The sequence below is a fragment of the Temnothorax longispinosus genome, chromosome 6 (genome assembly GCF_030848805.1).
Source record: "Temnothorax longispinosus isolate EJ_2023e chromosome 6, Tlon_JGU_v1, whole genome shotgun sequence".
NCBI lineage: Eukaryota > Metazoa > Arthropoda > Insecta > Hymenoptera > Formicidae > Temnothorax > Temnothorax longispinosus.
The window spans coordinates 15,914,352-15,936,073 of NC_092363.1; the positions used below are offsets into that span (position 1 = coordinate 15,914,352).

At 43.3% G+C, this 21,722-nt stretch overlaps 1 protein-coding gene across 1 annotated transcript; it reads left to right on the forward strand.

The window, feature by feature from the left end:
- Window positions 1-1,131: 1,131 nt before the first annotated feature.
- LOC139814673 (uncharacterized) lies at window positions 1,132-21,032 on the forward strand. Its single transcript, XM_071781110.1, has 8 exons — window positions 1,132-3,531; window positions 3,835-4,065; window positions 11,696-11,809; window positions 12,017-12,103; window positions 18,835-19,035; window positions 19,171-19,356; window positions 19,451-20,160; window positions 20,330-21,032. Exons 1-8 carry the CDS (start codon window positions 3,228-3,230, stop codon window positions 20,369-20,371), a joined length of 1,875 nt encoding a protein of 624 aa, XP_071637211.1. The 5' UTR covers window positions 1,132-3,227; the 3' UTR covers window positions 20,372-21,032.
- Window positions 21,033-21,722: the final 690 nt, after the last annotated feature.

Here is a 21,722-nt window from a genome sequence, read left to right on the forward strand (position 1 = left end):
ACGCATGACGAAATGCATCTCGGAAGGTCTGCATTTAGGGACGCGGAGGCGTCGCATTGTTCCTCGTAGGGGCGCAGGATTATATAGGGGGCTCGTCTCGTTTAGGGGTTCTCGGCTCGGTACAGATACGTTATGATCGATAGTCTCGTGTTGTCTCTCGAAAGAGTGACGTGTTACAATTCGCGCGTCGCGTTCCGTTTTATTCAGTAATCTACAATCCATCCTTCAAATTCCGTCGGCCGCCTCTTATAATATGACAAAATTGCTTTCATGATATAAGATCAATGATTGATGAAATTAAACGTATGATCTTTGTCAAAAAATTAATAATAACGTAGAAAGAACACAAATGTAAAAAAAATTCACATTATTAAAATTTTCGTAAATGCAATGTTTGTATTGTGTTTATATCTGCTATAACGGGTCACCTTATGTCATGTTGCGTACAAAATTTTTGTGATATGTCTTACCATAATTTATACTATATTTCTTTATTTAGTCTGCTGAATCTGGTCTGGGAATGACTACTTGTGTGTTACAACATGTCCCTCTCTTTCTCTCACCCTGACTGGCGGCGTTCGTCTTCGACTCCGTTCCTGGCCCACACTCTCCGAGAACCCCCAAGCGTGGCACAACCCCCGTATTCCTCGGTGCTAAACGCAACTACACAAGGGGCCTTTCTGCAGTCTTTGTTTTCCCTTTCTTCCCAGTGTCGTTTCGCAGTCTCGCGCGGGGTGATCGTTGAACGACGGAAGCAGGAAGAAATCAACCGAGAAGGGCAAAAAGCCGACCGACAGACAAGCGATCGCGCGAAAGAACCATCAAAAATATTGTTTACTTCTGACAAATGGATCTTCAAATATTGCACAGAGTTAATTAATTGTCTTTATTTGATATCTGCATAATCAAATCACTCTACTAAAGTAGATTAAAAAGAAAAAAGAGTTAAATTTCTTTCTTCGCGAATATTAATACAATATTAATATTAGGTAAAAATTTCATTAATTAATTTATTAATCATCATGTATGAATAAGTGATCGGATCTAATTTGTGAATAATTTAAAAAGTTTAAATAGTGACACTAAAAGTAAAACATCATGATGTTTAAAGTGTAATTACAACGCTTCATAAATACTAACAATAAGTAAAAATATCACAATAAATAATTCGTGATATGTTTCACATATAACGTACGTGCAAAAAAATATTTTTCTCGAATGTTATTGTTGTTGAATGGCAAAGCGAAATAATTTGTTGCGTAGTGCGTGCTATCGTGCACCGTGTTTGGATCTACATCCTCCAAGACGTTGTCTATCCGTGCTTCACGTAAAATGTCTCACGACTGTGTATAGTTAAAATCATCGACTATAGAGTGTCAATCTCGCACCGCAATCATGCGGCGCGGTGATACGCGGTGCCGAGATTCATCTCCGGAAAATCATCTCCCCCTGAACATCCCACGAGTCTCCCGTCGTCCGGTGCAACGACGACGGAGTCCGGAAGACAGCGCGAGGTTTGAGTAGTCCGCGAGTCGTCATCGGCGGCAGTATCGTCAGGAACGCGGCGGCAGTCCTGCGGGAGGTTGTGCGCGCAGCAGTGACGGGACAAAGAGAGAAAAAGAGAGCCCAAGTTCCAGAGAGAGAGGTAGCGAGATTTTTCCCCACCGCTTGGAAAAACCAACCCCCCACCAGCCGGGTACCGTGGGGGCAGGCGGCGGTGGCGGCGGCGTGGAAGAGACGCGCGGCGGGCTGCGGGGGCGACGAAAAGAGGGGGCGAGGAGGGTTACCCAGGGTGGTCTCGGTGGTGGCTGGGGGCGGCAGCCTCAAAAATACACCGCAACCACACCGCGCGGCTCCACCGCAGAAGCCGCCATCTTCCACCGCCGAACCGAAACGAGACCGCGCGAGTTAAACACCCTATCCTACTTCCTCCGAGTAGAAGCTGCCCTGCCACCCGCTGAAGCAACGGCCAGGTGAAGAATCACCATCGCCGCGACGGCGACCGATTCTGACGGCGAAGGACATTTGGGATAGACATCTGCGATCCTTGAAGCAGAAAAATTTCGGATCGGTGTTGATGTGCGCGAATGAAGATATACCGCGCGGATTGTGATCATCGCCTCGATTGCAAGTTGAAATTCCAACGTCAGTGTTCACGAATTTTTAATCGTTATTTGATATGTACAGATAATACATTTTCGTGATTGATCAAGACTTCGATCGACGAGAGAGATACACGTGACGTGCGCGGTCCTCGCCAAAGTTCGGTGAAACTTGGCGCGGTGAGCGCCACGTACGGAAACATATGGTTTGATTTGAAAAGCTTTCTGATATATATCCTAATGAAATTTTAGTGAAAATACAGAAAAAAAAGAAAGTGTGTGAGCATGATGCCATCAATGATAAGGATCACCGGTGCGAAACAGTGTTTTAAACGCGCGGTAAGAAAGCCATCTCTCTAAGTCTGTTTCTGAAACTGAACTTTCGATTCGATGATCAGATTTAAGTGTTTCAAACAGTCGCGAGTGCTCCTTCGGCTTCGATAAGAAGACGGCAGGCTGAGGACTCGATCAAAGAATCGAGAATACGTGGAAAACAAGGGTCGTCGAGATTGCCGACGATTCCAATAAAACGAATTTTCTCCGCGAGTTGGCAATCGAGACGAAGAAGAATTTGCAAACGGATGCCCTTGCCTCCGCCCCGCAGCAGGATAATGAAATAAGGATCAAAGAAACCTAAGGCCCGCGAGGGAAAGCCCGAGAAAGCCGCCGAAAAGTCGCGCGTGCCTCTCTATTCCGAAGAAAACAAATCCAATTCTCGCCGGAAGAAGATATCGGCGTACATTCGTAATGTGTTCCTCGCCATTGGTGAGACCAATTTGTGCTCGTAAGATTCTTAGACTGTTATCGAGCAGACTCGATATATTTACTGATCGCGCATGTCGAATATAACAATCAATTCTAATGACAAAACTTCAGTTTGTGGAATAAGGGATTGTAACTACTTACATAATAAAGTATATCACAAACGCAGACGTATCATCAAAGGACCAAGCATCATATCGAAATTGATTACAAGGATCGATCTTCTCACGGGGATCACGTGTACAGATACTTCATCTAGAATTCGGGAAAGACAAGACGTTAACAATTGAGCAGCCGAAATCATTCGGAAAGCTTGCAGGGAAAGGTAACATCTCGATCAAGAGAATCAATGATATCGTTCTCATGACGAATCCTTCGCGAGATGTTCGACCCGAGGAACGGCCTCCCGGCCTAGACTATCCTGATCCTAGATCAGTACGTGGCAGTCATCAGGCACATCAAACAGTGAGTCAAATCGGCGGGCCCAGAATACGGAGGACCCGGGCTTCGTCCTCGAGGAGAAGAATGCACTTGGCCAACGAGGTTCCTCCTCAAGGTTCGGCCGGCGGAAATCATCTTCCCGATTATGCTCTCACCGCCGATTTGCTTGCCGAGAGAACATTGGATGGACTTCTCGCCGAGCATCCTGGCGAACTTGTTCGCACAGGTAAAATTATATTTAAAAACAACATTTATAGAATATATAAAAGATTCGTTATTATATTTTTATCATAATCATAGTATACAAACGAAGTAAAAATAAAAAATGTAGAAATGTAATTTTAACTTCTTCAGAAAACTATATAGAAACGTTTTATTTTTTTAAAATAATCTCAAGTTTCGGAAAATAATCTTCTAATATATGAGATGTAAATCCGATGGTACTATATGATTGATTAATAAACTTAATGAAAACAAATTTGTCAATGTAGATAAAGAATATAGCGTTTTATTTTTATGTTAATATAAGGTTCCCCACATGTGGTGTGCACGGTATTGCCGTCACATTGGAGATCGAACAAGACTTTGCCGGTAGCCTTCAAAGTAGTAGCCCTCGGCGAGGTCGGAGATGGTACCCTCGTGACCGTTCGGGCTGGAAACGATGAGAATTGCTGCGCGGAACTACGAAATTCTACTGCTCTAATGAAGAACCAGGTCGCCAAATTTAATGATCTTAGGTTCGTCGGTCGAAGTGGTAGAGGTAAGTCCTACACCGCACAACCTACATTTCCTTATGTAACAATTATTTTAAAGTAATCCTTACCTTAATCTATATAATTACGCTTTAAATATTAATATGATAAAACACTAGAGAATATATTTTCTCTTTTCTCATTCTTGATATCTTTGTATATTTGCTTTATAAAAATAACTCTCACTGATTGACGTCGAAAACTTGATCAGTTTTCTGCTGGTTCACCTTCTCTTCCTATCTTAAATCATTCAGACCCCGCTACATTAAGGTGGTGCCCCGACTGATGGCCTCGTTTTTCCCGTGTCGAAAGCCAAGCACGGGCTACCACCTGGCCCCTCATTCCATCCTCATTTTTAATTCACGCGACAAATATCGTGACCCGGTATCTCCTCACGACTGCCACCCACTCCATGCCATGTCAGGATAAGAGAGCGCACGCGGAGATTTTTTAATTCCCGGCTCCGCGTTTCAATAATTCAACGTTTCTTTCGTCCGAGAAAGCGGAACGTAGGGCGACGAGGGGAGAAAAAATTGGGGTCCGAGGTCTCTGAATAATGCTCCCTAATAATCGCAGCCATTACGGACGGTTAATGCAAACGTTCGCTCCTTGAAGAGGAGCTGAAGTAGGGAGAGGGGGGGGGGAAGAAGCGGCACGAGAGAACCTAGATCGCAGCAGGAAAGGAGCAAACTTTCCAACATCCTTTTTTTTCTCTCCCTCGTCTCTCCTTTTTCCACGTATAGGAGTCGAGGTAGAGAATCGGAAGATACGAATAACGAGGCGTCCTTTAATTCCTTTAATTCGACCGAGTTGCACCACCGTTCTTTTCGTCCGCCTTCTCCCGTCGCTCTCCCTTTTCTCATCTTTTTCCGACGACGTCGAACTTTCGAGAGAGCAGTCACGGGCGTACCCGGTTAACGAGGGGGTGGTCGACTTGTTTATGGCAAATTGGAAAAGGAAATTGCGGGGTTTGCAATATCGGTGGGTTCCGCACTACTTTTGTCCGACGGTAGACCCTAAACGGTAGACGGCACTCTCCTCCCTCCCATTGACTTATTTCGACGATTCGTTTGGGGCGCAGAATGATAAATTATTATTATTTGTTGTCGTATTTCTGTCTGCATATCAACCTATTTACGAGCGATATCTATTTGAAGCGTCATCCAAACGGCGCAGCGGCGTGTTAGGATACCATTGGTCTCATTCCACATTGGCCTCTTCCACTCCAAAAATGGAGAGATCCAAGATACTCGTTATAGAACAATGGAGACCGGGAAACGGTTTCCAGAATTTTTTAGCGGGACTCGCGAATAAAGATATCGCGGATATATAGGAAATTGTGGGATGGGATGGCGAAGCGCGAGCGAGAAGGACGGAGTGCGAGGGAGATAGATGGAGGTAGAGTGGTTGGCTGTAAGCGGCTTTGGTTTCCATGGCAGTAAGCCCTCATTACTGTATTACGGGCAGCCCCTAACTACCGCCGGTATGCAACGATTTGCCTCTAGATTCCCTATATGAAAGTGATGCAAGATCGTTCCACGCGCGTATCACAATCGCCGCTGGATTTTTCTTTCCGCATATCTGACGCCAGCAAATTTCCGTGTTGAGATAAATTTGAATCCTGTCCATCGCAATATGTTTCAAATATACAAGTTGGAAATTATGCGCGCGCGCGCGACAAATGCAATGAAAGAAAAGAATATTTGAAAAAAGGGGAAAGAAAATTAAGCGCGCTGTGTAAAAGACCAACTATAGAAGAGGTGAAACGTTATTATCTGCAAAAGAAAGGGCAAACAGATCCTGTTAAATAAATCAAAAATTTATGATGTTTGTTAACGAGTCACGTCGCGCATATCGCGCTGCATAATACCACAACGAGACGAGGAGCCCCGGATGCATTTTATATACAGATTCCTCACGCGTTCCACTCGCTTTTTTGCCTTCGTTGTTTTGCACGCATCCCGTGCTCGCGCACTACCGACTTTTTCGGCTGCAAATATTTGTCTCATGCTCGCCCGCGGGCTTTGTCAGGCCAATTTAATATTGCGAATGCGGACGTAGAGAATTGATCGTGGTCGAAATGCGTGACGACGTTGATGGGGTGGCGGCCGAAATCCGCGTACGAAGAAAACGAAGAGTAGAGCTTATCTGCTTGCGTAGTTCTTTGTGTCGGTGCAAAATTGCCAGTCATATTCGCCGAACAGCAGATTAGTTTAATAAAGTATAAATTTTTTTAACTCTCAATTTATACGGAACAGAGCTCTTGGAATCTTGGAAATATTTCTAAATACATAATTCTGCATAAAAATAATTTTCTATATAAAAATAACGGATGATGATGAATTTAGCATATCGTCATGTTTTTGGACGAGATACCATTTGTCCAGTTTCTCTCGCAGATGCTAGTTGATTGTTTCCCGAGAAATCGTCATTTTTGTTACGGATAAACACGGATAAAGTCGAATGTGAGAAAAACTTGGACGGTGTCAAGCCGACAAGTTTTTTCCTGACTCGTCGATTCGCTCCGACCCTTTTTAATCGACTATAATCGCTTTCATTCGGTCTTACGCGCTGACCCAAAAGAGGGACCTCTTCTAGTGCGATGTGTGCGGCTAGCGAGTGTAACGACTACGGTCAGGGGTTACGGGGGTGACGGCGGAATATTATCATACCGGCGCAGGGGCGTATATCACTCGGCCACCCCTTTCGCTCCCGACAGGGATTAGCGTCAACCTCCGACTGCTAGGAGTCACGGGCCGTACGGAGACGCGGCTATATATATACGTGTTTCTCTGCGATGCATTGGTGTTGGGGCGCGGATGAGCGGAGAGCACGGCACGGCGCGGCGCGGTGCGGCGCGACGGGAGAGGGTGGCGACGGGCGTAAAAACGACGGGCATAAATACCGGAGTTACCTGTGTTTTATGACGGTCCGGCCGAGGTATAGGCAGGAAGAGAGCGCGAGAATCCGAGGGAAAGCTCCGACTATCGACAGCCAGATCCTGACCGATGTCCTGGCGCAATGGATCCCCGTCTCGCCCGTAGAGCCGCCTCCGCTCTCCGTTCTCCGTTCTCCGTTCTCTCTTTTTCTCCCTTCTCGTGGAAGGAGGACTCGTTTTAGATTCGCCACCGCATGGCAAGCGTTGCAACATACGAGCTCGAGTCTGCCGCTGTCACGAATGCAGATCCGAATCTTCGATATCTCCTTTATGAGTCGAAAGAAAAACGCGTGGTTCGAATATATCGAACCTTTGATCATTATTATCACACTATAGAGTGCTTCTAAATTGCCAAGATTTTACTGCGTGCAGCGATATTACTTGCCAAACAAAATAATATGTTCTCAGTTGATTAAAACTATAAACAAATAATTATTATTTTATGTAAAACAGCACAAAATTCTTTCATGATAACGGAACTGCGAGAAGCTATTCGTGGAAGCTGCCGTGAAGAGTTTCGTACGAGACGAAAATGATTTAATAAGTCGTAAAGGTCCGTCGTCGTTGAAAAGGGTCGACGTTCGTTTTCATCGACCTTTTAAAATAGCGGATCTCTGTTCGGTCGACCGAACAGCTGTTGCAATCATTTGCCCCTGCATCGGCAATACTTTGCTTTGAAGCGTGTCCAATCCACTAAAAAGTTCCCCTCGATTTACTAATCTCCCGAATTATAACGAGGCCACAGGCACTTCATTAGTAACTTTCACCTAAAAAAATCTGCTGAATAACAAATAAAAGCGTCTTTTTTCAAAAAATAATAATTGATGTAAAACAATTATGGTTTCATCCAGTTTTCTAATAGATTCACTTGAAGCTTTAACAGACGTCAACGTTTCAAAATAAATCTAATTTTGAAATACGAAAATTAATTTCCGGTGACAACGATAAACAATTCCCTAAAGAAAGACTATAACTTCCAACGTCAGAAGATATTTTAGCGTTTTCAAGAATCCGAATACGCCAGTTTTAAATCTGCGAGAGCGGTTGGCAAATCTCGCCAGCGACCATCTCGCGGCGACGTTTTTTGCCAATTAAAAATTAAAAAATCCATCCCTCGGTCAAGTAAGGGATCGCGGAAGGGACTGCAAGGGCGCGAGGGGAGTCGAGGAACGCACGGTCCTATGGCGGATGACTGCGCCGAGATTTTCTACCGATTAAACATTATTTTCCGCTCTGGTCTGTAGTATGAGTCGCATACGTACGTACATATCCGTTTCTTTCACATATATTAATTCCACGTTTCCCTACTTTATTTTCTCGATATTTTTCGCTCCTCATTCCGTCGCGCCAACAGCAAGGCAGGCTTTTGCAAACGCTTCAATGACCGCTCGCCCGGTCGCGCCGTCGCATCTAAAAGTCGTTATGCTCGACGTTGCGATTATTGCCAGTGGGAATTGATCCTGACAGAAATTTATTCTGCTGCAAGATTCCGGCGAAATCATCGCGGAACAATCACCAAACATATTTATACGATGACGCTTTCTTCTTGCAATCAATGATCTATTTTCAACAATAACGCCGTACCGTCAAAAAATTGATAAAAATACAAATTATTAGTATTTATAATCAAATTCATAATAACCAATTTTTAATCCTAATTCCCAATATTTGTTTAAGACTGAACGAATGCGCGTGTGAAATAAAGATAAAAAAGAATTTCCTTTCAAACATGTCACGGCGGCACACGCTCAGCCTCGTTTACCATGATTCGGGTAGTCAAAACGTCAGAATCTTAAAACACGACAAACACTCCGAAATAACGATCCGAGCAACCCTCACACTCGCACTCGCTTCACCGGCAAACATGGGGAGTTTTTAACACTGCATGATCTCTGAGTAAACTTAGGGTAAACGCCAGCATTCTCGTGTCTTCTAGCACAATTTTTGTCGTGTAAGTGAACGCGAGCCAACTTTGCCCGAATTAACTTCTCAGCCGATTCGTTTGAACTCATCCGAAGGATATCTGAGAACATTTTGCGTTCTTGCAAAAACTTAAAACTGGACGCATCCCAGTTACAATCAATCGCCTTATGCAAGAATTGCATACCCGCATTTATCCTTTCAACTTTAGATAGTAAATTTTAAACTCTAAATTTAAGAAATGCTAATACAGGATATTGCCGCGCAAAAATAGCGAGCCCTTCAGTAATCTTTCGAAAAAGTCCAGTATGACGAAAAATTCTACATCCCACTCGGACATCATAATCTTTATGGATCCTCTCAATCGCGTCTGCGACCAGGCAATATTTTGTTGGATAAAAGTGACGTACGATGCGTGTGGATTAGTAATTTTTTCAAACTTGTTTGCGAGTACAAAGGATGCTAGAATGAGTAAAATCCTCGGTACATAAAGAAGCGCTTAAAGCAAGAAAGCGGCCAAAAAAGTTTTGCACAATGTTTTCCAATCTCATAAATCGCGTGGTAAATCAGAATCAATTTTGTTGCAATCGGATTATTGCAAAACTTCTAAGACTGAGAAAGCCATTTTCACGTGCAATTGACCACCATGAATCATTCGTGTACAACCGATGAATTAGAATCTCGCTAGACGTAGATAAGTCGGGGAAGAGGGGAAGAGGGGAGAGTGTTGTAGACCCCGAAGGGTAGATCGTTCTTCCAGCGAGTTACACATAATGCCTCATAAACACCCTCAAAATGCCTGCCATCACCCCTGCCATCACATTGCCGTCGCCCTCTCGCGCCTGACACCACGTTGGCAATAAACTTCGGTCTCGTTAACTCTCAGCCACGAAATCTCTCCAACGAAATCTTTCACACCCATCGTGAGACACGTGAGTTTCGATACATCGTTTTCACATTAAAGATGTGTAGTATTTAAATACGTATGACAAATCACTTATTACTTGGAAAATTGATTTTTTAGGAGAAACGAAAGAAATATAAGATCGAGATCACCTAATATCTTGATATGAAACAGAATACGAGAAAATCAGTTCTGATAGGACTTTGGATGTTTGGATAGACATCGTGAAACAACATTAGCGCGAAAATAGCGGCCAATCACCGCGCGACGCAAAAGGGAACGCGCTGGAAATGGCACGGCTCCCTTGGCGAAGTTTAAGTCCGGTATTTCGCCCAGCGACGGGCGGTAAGCCGGTTAAATGTCGTGGTTCACCGTAAAAACGCGGTCGTTTACCGGGGGCCAGCCGCGCCACCATAAAATAAAACTACCCGACCACGCGCGTGTACATACTATACATACCGGCCGCACTTGGCGACGCCATTATAAGCTGTATAACTTTATTGTCGCGGAGCGCGGAAAAGCGCGTAAATGCCCCGCTTTGCCCTGCATATATTTCGTCGCTGCTATTTTCTTCGTTTGGTATTGCAATGCGACGCGACGAGATGGCTGGCCGCCCCCGTGTTTTATTTCGCGTACGCGCGATTACCGGGACCGAGTTCGATGCGTCGAACGCGTGACGAATTCCATGCGACGCGCGCGTCATCGATTGAAATATTTGTGCCGAAAACATCGAAATTTAGTAAACGGCCCGGCCAGTTACGAGTCGCGCTTCATCTGCGCGTTTGCCAATATTGTTCCAGGTCATCGACGGACTTGGAGAACGAAAAACGCTAACGTGCGAAAAACATATTAACACACGCATACGAAATATTGAAATTATAAAAATCAGAATCTGTACTTCAATGTATCGTAACTTCAATGTGACCGATGAAATATGTAATCATGAGAAAGTATATCGTTGAAAAAAAAATAAATAAAATACAAATATGTACATTATACTTAAAAACTATTGAAATAATAAAAATAACAATATAAAGTTCACAAGACAGTACAATTATTATACAGTATTGTAAATATATGTTGTTAAAAGCAATATTTCAAGATCGGGCAAATTATCGTCTCAAAATTTCGAAGGGGAGGATATCTCATCTATCGAACTACCGAATGTTGTTGAAAGATAAAACAACGAAATCGCGCGTGACGGGAGACTGCGTATTTTAGGGGGTCGCGTTTAGCGCCGGGAACATTAACATATTCCAGCCTATACGGGAACAAACATCGACGCACTGGCGTCACTCGTTCACCCCTTACTTCCGGCACATTTGTGTTTTGTTTCCAGCGAGCGCACCGCGCGCGCATTGCCGTTTTGCTCGTGCATGCCGTCGAGCACATATCCTTCGCGATAGCAACGGATTAAATCTGCCAAGAAATTTCAATTCAATCAATCGCGATAGCTGCCAGCCCCAAACCGTTCGTGTATTAATTCGATGAATACATAAAGTGGCGGTCATCATTACGTAAACGCTTGTAAAATACATTTGTTTCACTTCAACATGCAAATGTAGATAGAGTATTTGGTTAAACGTTAAACAATGCAGAATATAAATTGCGAAAGCGAATGCAATTCATGAGATTGTGCGTCCTGAGAATATTTCTTTTCGTGGTCGGCGAATTGGATATGAATAATAGAGTCTACGAAAACCAAGGAGCGCGGAATCAACCGTGTCTTTATGGTTTTTGATCTGGCAACGGAGCCAAAGCACGATATGCTACATCGTCCCATTGGGAAAAACTCGTCTCTCGTTTTACCGCCAGGGGATAATTCTTTCTCATCTCATTCTTTCTCCCAACATCTCTGTGTTGATTTTTGTTTCAGGGAAAAGCTTCACCTTGACGATCATGCTGCAGACATCGCCGCCGCAAGTGGCCACCTTGTCGAAGGCGATCAAGGTAACTGTAGACGGTCCAAGGGAACCGCGATCGAAGACAAGTGAGTACAACGTTATCTACCGAGGATAATAACTTTTTCCTAAAGTCGAGCTATGTCTATATGTGTGTAGAAAAAGTTAATTAAGAATCTTAATTAAGTAAGCAAACCGACGAATATTATTCGACGGGAAAGATGCACGATCGCGCACTGTCGCGATTTATCATCGAATAGCACGACGACAATTCATGAATTCATCCCACGTTGTAGGACACCAGGCCTTTCATCCCTTTCACTTCGGACCTCGTCCATTCCCCTTCGGACACCCACAGGACCCGTTGGGATTCAAACTGTCGGGTAAGTCGGTACTCTCTAATCAAAGACACACGCGCGGCCTCCATCATCTTCGTCGCGACGAATTTGCGCGGATACCTGGTTCCAATGAGGCTCACCTTCAGCCTCTCGGCACGTCTCCCCGTCGATAGATAACTAAGTTTACAACCCCGTGCCGTGCTCCTCCCGAGAGGAGAGCAACTGCGGCAACTTCGGCGGGCCAGGGTCGACGCCCTCTTCTCGCGCGCTAGCTTCGTGGCTGCGAAGGGTGTCAAAATTGAGCGTCGGCAGGCACCGACTCAAAATTGAGTTTTGCCACCGGCCTCTAAGTGAAGAAGACTCTGATTAAGCCCCGGGCGCGAACTCTGCCTTTTCGTTTCGAGGAAGCCGCTCGGTCCCTGCTTACGGAGAAGTCACGAATAAACTTTAGCTCCCTTAACTTTGCCATCGAGTGGCTTACGACGCGGTAAAATACCTCACCAACTTAAACGATCAAGTTGAAGCATTTTTTTTTCTTTTTTACTTTTAATATCACAATTTTGATATTTGCAGTACTATTCGTAAAAAATGTTTTCTTTCATAAAATATTTCATTAAATAAATAAATAACGAAATATTGCTGCGGATTGTTTTTAGCGAGTACTCAATCAGTCTTTTTCTCGGAGGGCCGATAATGCGTTCGCTGTAATATAAATGATGGTTTAAACGATTTCACCGTCGCCAACGTTTTCAAAAAAGTTTTCAGGTATCCGGCCGGTTCGACAGGACAGTCGGGTGGCACGAATTCCATTGAAACTCGTTCGAAGCTCCAAATTTTGATGGGACTAGCCCGGAGCAGTGAGGGTCGGGTACTGATACTGGTGCACCGACAGTGTATTGTTTCGGCATGATAAGCGGCTTAACGGAGCTTCGCTCCCTCCTATCCCCGAGGCGTACTACGGGATGGCAGTCCTGCCGTCGATTTCTCGCTGCTACTCCCGTCCTACCCCGCAACCCCGGTCTGCTCAATCAAGAATCAGCCACTACCGCGCCCGGTAGTACGCCGGAGCTTTAACTTTTCTTCTCTTTGCGTCTCTTGCCATCGCGATTCGATCCACGGATTGTTCTAACATGATTTCTCAACAAATCATTGGCACTCGGACTAAATAATCAGAAAAATCATGCAACATTTTTAAAATAAATCCCAGGAACTACTAATAGAATAAAAAAAAAAAAAAATTACGTTATGAAAATTTTCACAAGCTCAACTTCGTTGGAATGTCAGAGTTCTTTGTCAATATTAAAGTATATCAATTCGTTAGAGATATAATGCAAATTATTGACGTACGGTTTTAGCACGTCATCGGATTAATTGTATTCGCACAATTGGGTCACCTACATTGTTTCGGCTAGGGTGCAAACGGCACTCAACGAATATCGATCGGTTTATTTCGAGTGATGTGCTCGCGAGTTTTTTCAACCCTTTCGCTCGGGGTTCGCCGGTCGGCTCACAGGTTGCGCCTCCATCCAGTCCAGCAGAGGGTCGGTCAGTCGAGCACCTTTCAAACTTTCAAAGCCACCCAGCCGCTGGGTATCGCTGACTAGGTAAGGGTGTTCAAGAGGTGGTTTATTAGATATCTGCGCCAGGAGGGTTGATAAGGAGAAAGGGAAGAGCACTATCGAGGGTGTGAGACGAGTGGCTGGCCGTGCAGGGTTGTTAAGGTGCCCATTGAGGTGTAACTAGGGGGATGTTATTAAATTTCGTTTGGGCCTACCTCGACAGCAGGGACGAATTTTATGATCTCCCCAAGGGCTTCGTGAGAACGCCGAGGTCCGACGGACGGGCTATGCGTCTTTTCTTCCTTTCGATCTCCGATATCGCTTTCAATTTCATCTTTTTCATCAATCTCAATATATCGAAATGACATGTTACTCACTTTTACAATGTAATTAATTTTATATTGCACAAGTATCTTTGTCTTGCTTAGAAAAGCAACATTTACAATTTTTATTACAAAAACATTTTCTTCGATAATCCATGTAATATTTTTCTTATTTTTACTAAAAATCACTTGCATTAATCATAATAGATACGTGAAGTATTAAAAATAGAATTATAAATGGCAAAAATTTTGTAATGTTCCAAAAAGCTGTGAAAGGTGAACTATTTCCGGCTTTTCTGCTACAATAATATTTAAGAGCTTCACAATACATTCAGGAGCGATCACTAGCAAGCTCAGGGAAAATTAATGTATCCGGCGACAGATACCACACGGTAGATCGTCGCTGAGATTGTCCACGAACGAAAACACCCCGATCGCGCGCGTCCCGGGAGGCCGAGCCCGTCGTCTTTGTCAGTCTGGCTAAGGGGATGAAAAATCGCGAGGTGCCAAGATTCGAGTTAACAAGAACAGCTCGTGCAGCCCCAATCTGCCCTCCCTCTTTCCGCTCTCCCGTGTCAATTAACCGCCTACGAGGGAGAGGCAGGGTGGTAGAGGAGTTGAGGAGAGAACCGGAAAAATCGCGACCCCTGTTTCAATAAGGTGGCCTTTACCTCATTTGGGGGAGATTGTTAGGAACGCTCAGTTTAAAACTGTCGCTTCGTTTCTGGATCGTTTTGCAGTAAATTCGCGACTTTCTTTAAAGCGGATCTCTCTTCTTATCGAACATATAATTTGCGACCAACAATTATCATAAGTGTAAAAATTTTATTCTATATACTGTATTACTGAGACTTTTATTTTATGCATATATATATATCGCTATTATAATACTACTGCTATAACTCTAAATGTGAAAATAACGTAAATCTTATTGACTGCTAGATTGGCCTAATCGCGACAAGTTCTATCGCGGTCTGCTACGATCGTCAGATTATATTCCTCTTCCAAACTTGGGTACCATCGTACTTGATTTACGATGCGACGCGTTTAAAGGGCTCTTTCACGTATACGGAAAACCGTACGCGGCGGCGGCAACCCTTCGGGCGTGCGGTCCTTAAAGGGAACCTTTTTAAGGGTTGTTCCTGTCCACCCCCGTGTCGAATCACTGCGGATCCTTTAAATTCGCGTCACATTTCACCCCCTCAGTGCGTCTTGCAAGGGCGTCTCGGGGTGTTCCGTCTTTTAATCAGGTCCGGCTACCGGGACCTTTCTCTGGAAGCGACGGTAACTAATGACGCTCTCTCTAGCCTCAGTCTCATCTCTCATCTCCTTTCCTATCGTCGAAAATCCACCGAGCCTAAGAGATAGAAACCCGATAGCGTCTCGCGATATATTCTCGAAATCGATCTATCTCAATCCGATTTCTCTTCAACACTATTCTACATTTATGTGATGTCATGGGATCAAATCCACACAGGCTGATACGCGCAGCTATTAAACTTAATTTTTTAAAACGCTTTGTTAATAATGATTATAAAAAACTTACGTACAAGTAGCAAAGTTTTAATTATTAAATGAAAGAAGTGCTATGTGTGTTGATAAAATTATTCTTTTTAATTTACATGATCAATTGTAAAACAGCAGCTTAATAAAATTATATAATTTTTTAGCGCACCCATTGAATCAATTATTACACAATTAATGATGATAAATCAACATTAAAATTAAAATTATTTATATAATCATGGAACATAATAAATGATAAGAATGAAAATTTATGCACCACTGAGAATTGCCAATTTCTTAAAAGATTCGTCATTTTTGCACTCTTTCTCAACTTCAAAGAGAAAATCTCGCGACAGCAGGATAAAGATAGAGTAGAAGGGAGAGAGAGAGATAGCAATTTTCTCGTCCTTTCTCGAAATATCTCCTCGTAGAGCTTAGATCGGTGCCAGGGACCTTTCCAGGGTGGCATTTTAGGGGTTGCTGCGACGCGATAATGAGAACGGGCGCAAAGGGTGGGTGTGCAAAGACATCCAACCAGCAGTAGCTAGAGGATAGAACACGGGGTGGAAAGAGGAACGACGAACGAGTTGGAGAGAGTAACAGAGAGGAAACGAAGAGGTTGTGGAAAGGGGAGGAGATCGAGCTCCGCAAGGGTTAACGCCTTAGCAGCAAGAAGGGCGTTTTTAACGCCTGTTTTGCATAGATTTGAATAGATAAGACAGACAGGAAAATACGCGAATTAATTTATTATGTATCTCAGAGTGGTGAGATCAAGGAGGTTTAAGGCGAAGAACTTGAAAGACTTCCCTCTTCGTTCACAAGCTGCGTGACAATTTTCAAATCAATGTCTCTAAAACATTTCTTAAGTTTCATCGCTGCAAACCCACGCGTAAAAGTTAAGACGTCGAACATTCAAGACAGTTTATAAGATACGATCCGTTTATAAGATATAATCTACGCGATTTAATTTTAGGCTCAAAAAAACGATATTATAATAGTAATTTAGTGAGCGAGTGAAAAGTGTAGTCGAAATTTGAAATCGTGTCGCGCCAACGAGTTCTGTAATCGACGTGACCAAATTTAATTCACCCCGCGGGTGGCTCGGCGGCGAAACGTATATAAAGCTACGCTTAAAAGCTCATATTACACGTGACGTCACATTACCGCATCTCGGGAACGGCGCGACCAAAGTACGTAGCACATTTTGAGCACGCTGCTCGATAATACATCATCCCTTAAAGCCCCCGATGGAAGGCACACGCAAAGGCAACTAACCCTAGGGCCGTAACGTTTAAGCTTAACATTTCTCACCCCTTAAAGGGTAGCAGCGGCTCCTTGAACCCTTTCAGCCTCGCGTCTCCCGCGCTCTGTCTCCCTCGCTCCTCTCACTCTTTCCCAGATCTCGCCGGGTCCCACCCCTCATTAGTCTTCATTTGTTTTCGGAATTATCGCCCGCCAGCCGAACCCAACCCGGCACGCGAGTTCCGTCGAAAGAGGGTGCACGGCATTTTCGAGGTTTATTAAATTGAAAATATGTTACATCCGTTCTAAAAAGGATGCATGTCGTGTCGAATGTTTTTACTTCATGCAAAATTGACAAAGCTGTTTTCGGTAAAGAGAGAGAGAGAAAGAGAGAGAGAAGTTTCTAAATATCCTTTATATATCAAACATTTTTTCGAAAAAAATTTATATTATCTTAGTAATTATAGAAAGCCCATCATAATTGTTACAATTATTAAATCATATCTCCTTGTGTAATTTTGTCACACAAATGTTTCACCATTGCGATATAGTCAATAAAATCCAACCTTTATTCAAACTTTATCGAAGATACTGGTGAAAAATTTTATTTTTAAGGTGACAATCTGATTAACAAACAAGAAACTGATTGTCAGTTATCGAACAATGTTCGCACAATGCTTCCGTCATCTAATAAGAATCCGGGTGTCTGGAGAGCTTACCGAAGCGGTTCTTATTCATGCACCTGCCAACAGAAGCCGTCCGTTGGCCTCCGTAAGCTCGGTGGCAGCGGTGCTTTCGCGCGTCTCTTATCGTTTTCTTAATCCCCCTCATAAAGCAGGAGGGCTACGAGCTCTCACACGGCTAGTCCGTTCAGTGTGCCACGCCGGTGTGGTAGAACGCGAGATAGCGGTGTCCTCCCTGGCGAGCGCGCGCGGCTTAAAGAGAGCTTAAAAATCACCCCTTCGACCCCTACCGAGCTTTTTCACATCCCACCACCCGTCGCAGCGCGACTGGTGGGAGCGTACGAGCAACCAATGGGGCGATCTGCGCGTCTTTATGGTCACGCCCTCGTGCCAGTGACCGGACAATTCTCCCCGCTCCGTCGAAGCAAATTTCCCCTGTTTGCCACCCCGCCGGAACTCCTACCCCCGTCGTACACGGTGGCTTCGCGGCAGCCTTCACGGAATTTTTAAACTGCCCCGCACAGATGACGGCATAATCTGTTATTGATCAAGGTCTTTCGAAAAACCGATACCACGTTGATGATCACGGTGCTTACTTCTTGCATCGTTCTTCTTGCACCGCGACGTGCCGAAAATCAATCACGTTACGCGTTACTTACTCATTATGTAAATCAAAAGAAATGGAATTTTCTTTTCATAATCTTTCGATAATCCAGGTAATCTTTGTGAAACAAATACGTTTTGCTTGTAAAAACATGATGAAAATCAAGTTATTGTTTTATAAATAAATACGCAGTAAGAGCAGTGATGCGACTTATGTCAGTTGGTTTGTCCAACCGATCACCCTTGAACGAACTTTTTGATGTCATAAATTTAATTGCATTCAAACACATGCTTGTGCGGCCGCGCGATATTGGCTATTATCGAAAAAAAGGTGATCGATCGTCTCTGCATTCTCTGTTGGATAAATTTAACTGTCCATCCACGTCAAAACCGCCTCTACGTCAAAGGGATGCGTTTCTACGACTCCAACTGTCAGTCGATCATCGTTTACCTGCCAAAAATTATACAACGCCACCGTGATGCCCAGAAATATGTTACGTCTTGTCACAAAACGATCGTATCAGTCACTTTCAGATGCTGTCGTCTACATTGCGTTACTCAGTTCTAAAAAATCGTATTCTATTGTGTGTATATATATATATATATATACACATATATATATATATATATATATATATATATATTTAATTTTTCATATAAATGATTATTAAGATATCTAAACATCTTCAGATTATTTTAATGTACAGACGTATATAAATTACACATATATTATATGTGTCTTTCATCGCAAATATTTCTAAACGATATGGAGGTCACCGCGGCGTGGCGTGATGACAGCGGAGACGCTGAACAAATAGAATCCTTGGAAACGTGTAATCTGCATTTCTTTGATTGCACAGGATTGCAACACCTGGGTCTGGAGCAAGGCGCGGGCCAGGGATGGGGTGGGTTACCTCGAGGATCTCTACCACCGCATTGTCTTCCACCGCCTCCCGGTCATCACCCACACACACATCCACAGCCGGTTGGTGCATCGGCCTTCAACCCTTTCCATCATGCCATCGAACAGAGATCCCCGAGGCTACCTGGACCTAACGCCGGTAAAGATACGAAATTCTCGTTATAAAGTATAAGAATTTCAGAGAAAGTTTAATTCGAACAAGAGAACACTTTATTTGAGTAAGACGGCATTTTCTCAGTCGATTAATAGACGTGTAATTTCATATGTCTATAAGAATCTTCGAGGAATGACTTGGGTCCTATCAGTGTGTCGGTGAGGGAAGTAACGCCGACAACGTCACCCGGGAACCCCGGACCGGGCTTGCTGACGACAGCTTCTGTGACGGCACCGACGCCTCCCGCCGAGTCGACCACTACTACTACGACATCCAGTCCGTCTGGACATCATTCGCACTTTCAAGGTAAAAGACACACAAACACGAGATCTGCTTAAAGATCCGATTCTTCATATATTCTTCATGGCCCAAAGAAGCTAATATCTTGTTTATAACACAGGTCTTCATCTGCTGGGTGCTACGGGATCCATCTTCGGATCGATATTCGCGCCATTGTTACCACAGTCCTCTTGGCTCTACAATCCCCTGTATCACACGCAACAGTACATCCTGGAGCCGGAATGGCACGCTCTGGCCTTGAGAATGGCTCAACAGCGATTGCAGAGGCCGGATCAGGCCCGATTGGAGGAACTCAGGAAACTCAGAAGCAGCAGCGACAGTCCCGAGAGCAGCACGAAAGACGAAGAACGGAGAGGAGACGATCAAGGCGCTTTACGTCGATCAGGACTGGATAGTCCTGACGATAGTATCGAAGTGGACGATAAGAACGATCAAGATTTGAATAGAGACCGCGTTAGAAGCGACGAATCTATACCCGAACAAGATTCCCCGAGAATTTCGCCGATCAGAAGCGACCTGGAAGATGCCGCGTCCACAGACGCCACCTTCCAAGAAGCATCGATCCACCTACGGCAGAGCATAGAAAATTTAAACGACTCGGACCTCCAAATCGATCAGGATCAGATCGCCCGTCGCGGTGACCTCACTGTAAAAATTCGTTTAGAAGGTACGGTCGATCTTAGCACGAAAAAGGGTCAAGATAAGGAAAATGTCGGTCAAGATCTGACGACGCGGAGAAAGGAGGATGGGATAGATGTCGAAAGAGAACCCATTAGATCACGAAGAGAAAGAAGTCCTAAGCCTAGACAGGTGTGGAGACCTTATTAAGAATTAAAGTCAGTATATTGTTCTGCGAGAATTCTTCAAGCGCGATGATTTTAACGAATTCGATAATCAAGACGAGGAATTTGATTGTCGAACAAGTCGGAATAAATTTAGTATGATCTAGGCAAATTTTATCATGTGTTTTTTTTTTCAGAAAAAACTTTGTTTCATTGAGAAATCAACGAATATTGATTAATCCCGTCGATAATCTGAGACTAATCCCAAAAGTGGAACTTGCACGATGTTGTAGAGTAGTTTAGCAATGCTAAGCGATATATCATCATCGTCAAGTTGTCGAGAGATAAACGGAACATACCCGTTGGGTGCTCGAACATCTCGCGGTAATCGTCTGCTTGGAAATTAATTATCAGAACTTTCGGACGAACTTTTTTGTCAAAGTTATTTATCTATTCGTGTGCCCGTTGCGGTATCGTCTAAGAACTGTCATGGACTCGAGGACTAACCAGGGTTTACGTTCGCATATAGTATGTACATATATACAATGACGTCCGATTATTATATAAGTTAATGTTTCCAGTAAACGTTAAGCACACTACCCTCTTGTCATTCCAATTAAGAATACTTCAACTTTCTGAATGTCTTATCGACTACACGAATATGCTATTGAAGCGGCGCGAGGCGCGCATACATGTGTATCTTAATCCTGAAGAACGAATTTCTTAAATTAGAATATATCTTTTTCCGTGATCGTATTTATTTTACTTCTATGAAATATTGTCGATTTCAGAAAAGAAAATACTCGTGTGGCAGATGACATTTAGGGGGTTTTCTGGTACAAGCGAAATTACGAGCAGCCTACGTTGTAAATATCACTATATTAAAAATTTCAAATCCTGGCCGAGTCACATCCTTTATTAAGCCATTGTTTTCTTTTTCTAAAACAACGTCATTTTTGAGGTACAGAGATATCGATATCCAGAAAAATGTCATTATACAATTATCATTTACATGATCTACAAGTCGTTTTGACGACGCTGTATGTATTCGTGAGTATTGGCTTTAATCAAAATCATTCATTGTTTAAGTACATCATCAAATAAAGTAATATCATCCGTTTCCATGATATCGATTTACTCTCTTATGTAATCAGAGTAGAATTGCGCTGAAGACGTGTCATGCAATTCAAATTGGTAAGTGCAAATTGTTTAATTATATATCATAGGATAATTATTTGTCAAAGCGTTATCTTTTCATGAAAACAATAATTATTTTTAAAATAAAACATCTCATTCTTTTGATACGCTTTGCGCGATAATTAGTTAAATCACTATACATCAAATAACTGACATTAATATACTCTTGTTTGAATACATATATACATATACATGTACATACATATATATGTATATATATATATATATATATATATATATATATATATATACACGCTTGAACAATCTTACTTCCATTACTTCTTAAAAATGCATTACACTTGAAATATTCTTACAGCGTTTCGCGATAAAGTGAACAAATTGCAATCGTGTATCGAACGACCCACGCGTGCAACCTAATCCGGTCGGACGAGA

Excerpts from the sequence above, each read along its gene's own strand:
- LOC139814673 (XM_071781110.1), top strand. The coding sequence starts at position 3,228 with ATGACGAATCCTTCGCGAGATGTTCGACCCGAGGAACGGCCTCCCGGC. Across the intron at positions 11,810-12,016 it reads GGAACCGCGATCGAAGACAA|GACACCAGGCCTTTCATCCC; the intron begins GTGAGTACAACG and ends CCCACGTTGTAG. Across the intron at positions 12,104-18,834 it reads GTTGGGATTCAAACTGTCGG|GATTGCAACACCTGGGTCTG; the intron begins GTAAGTCGGTAC and ends TTGATTGCACAG.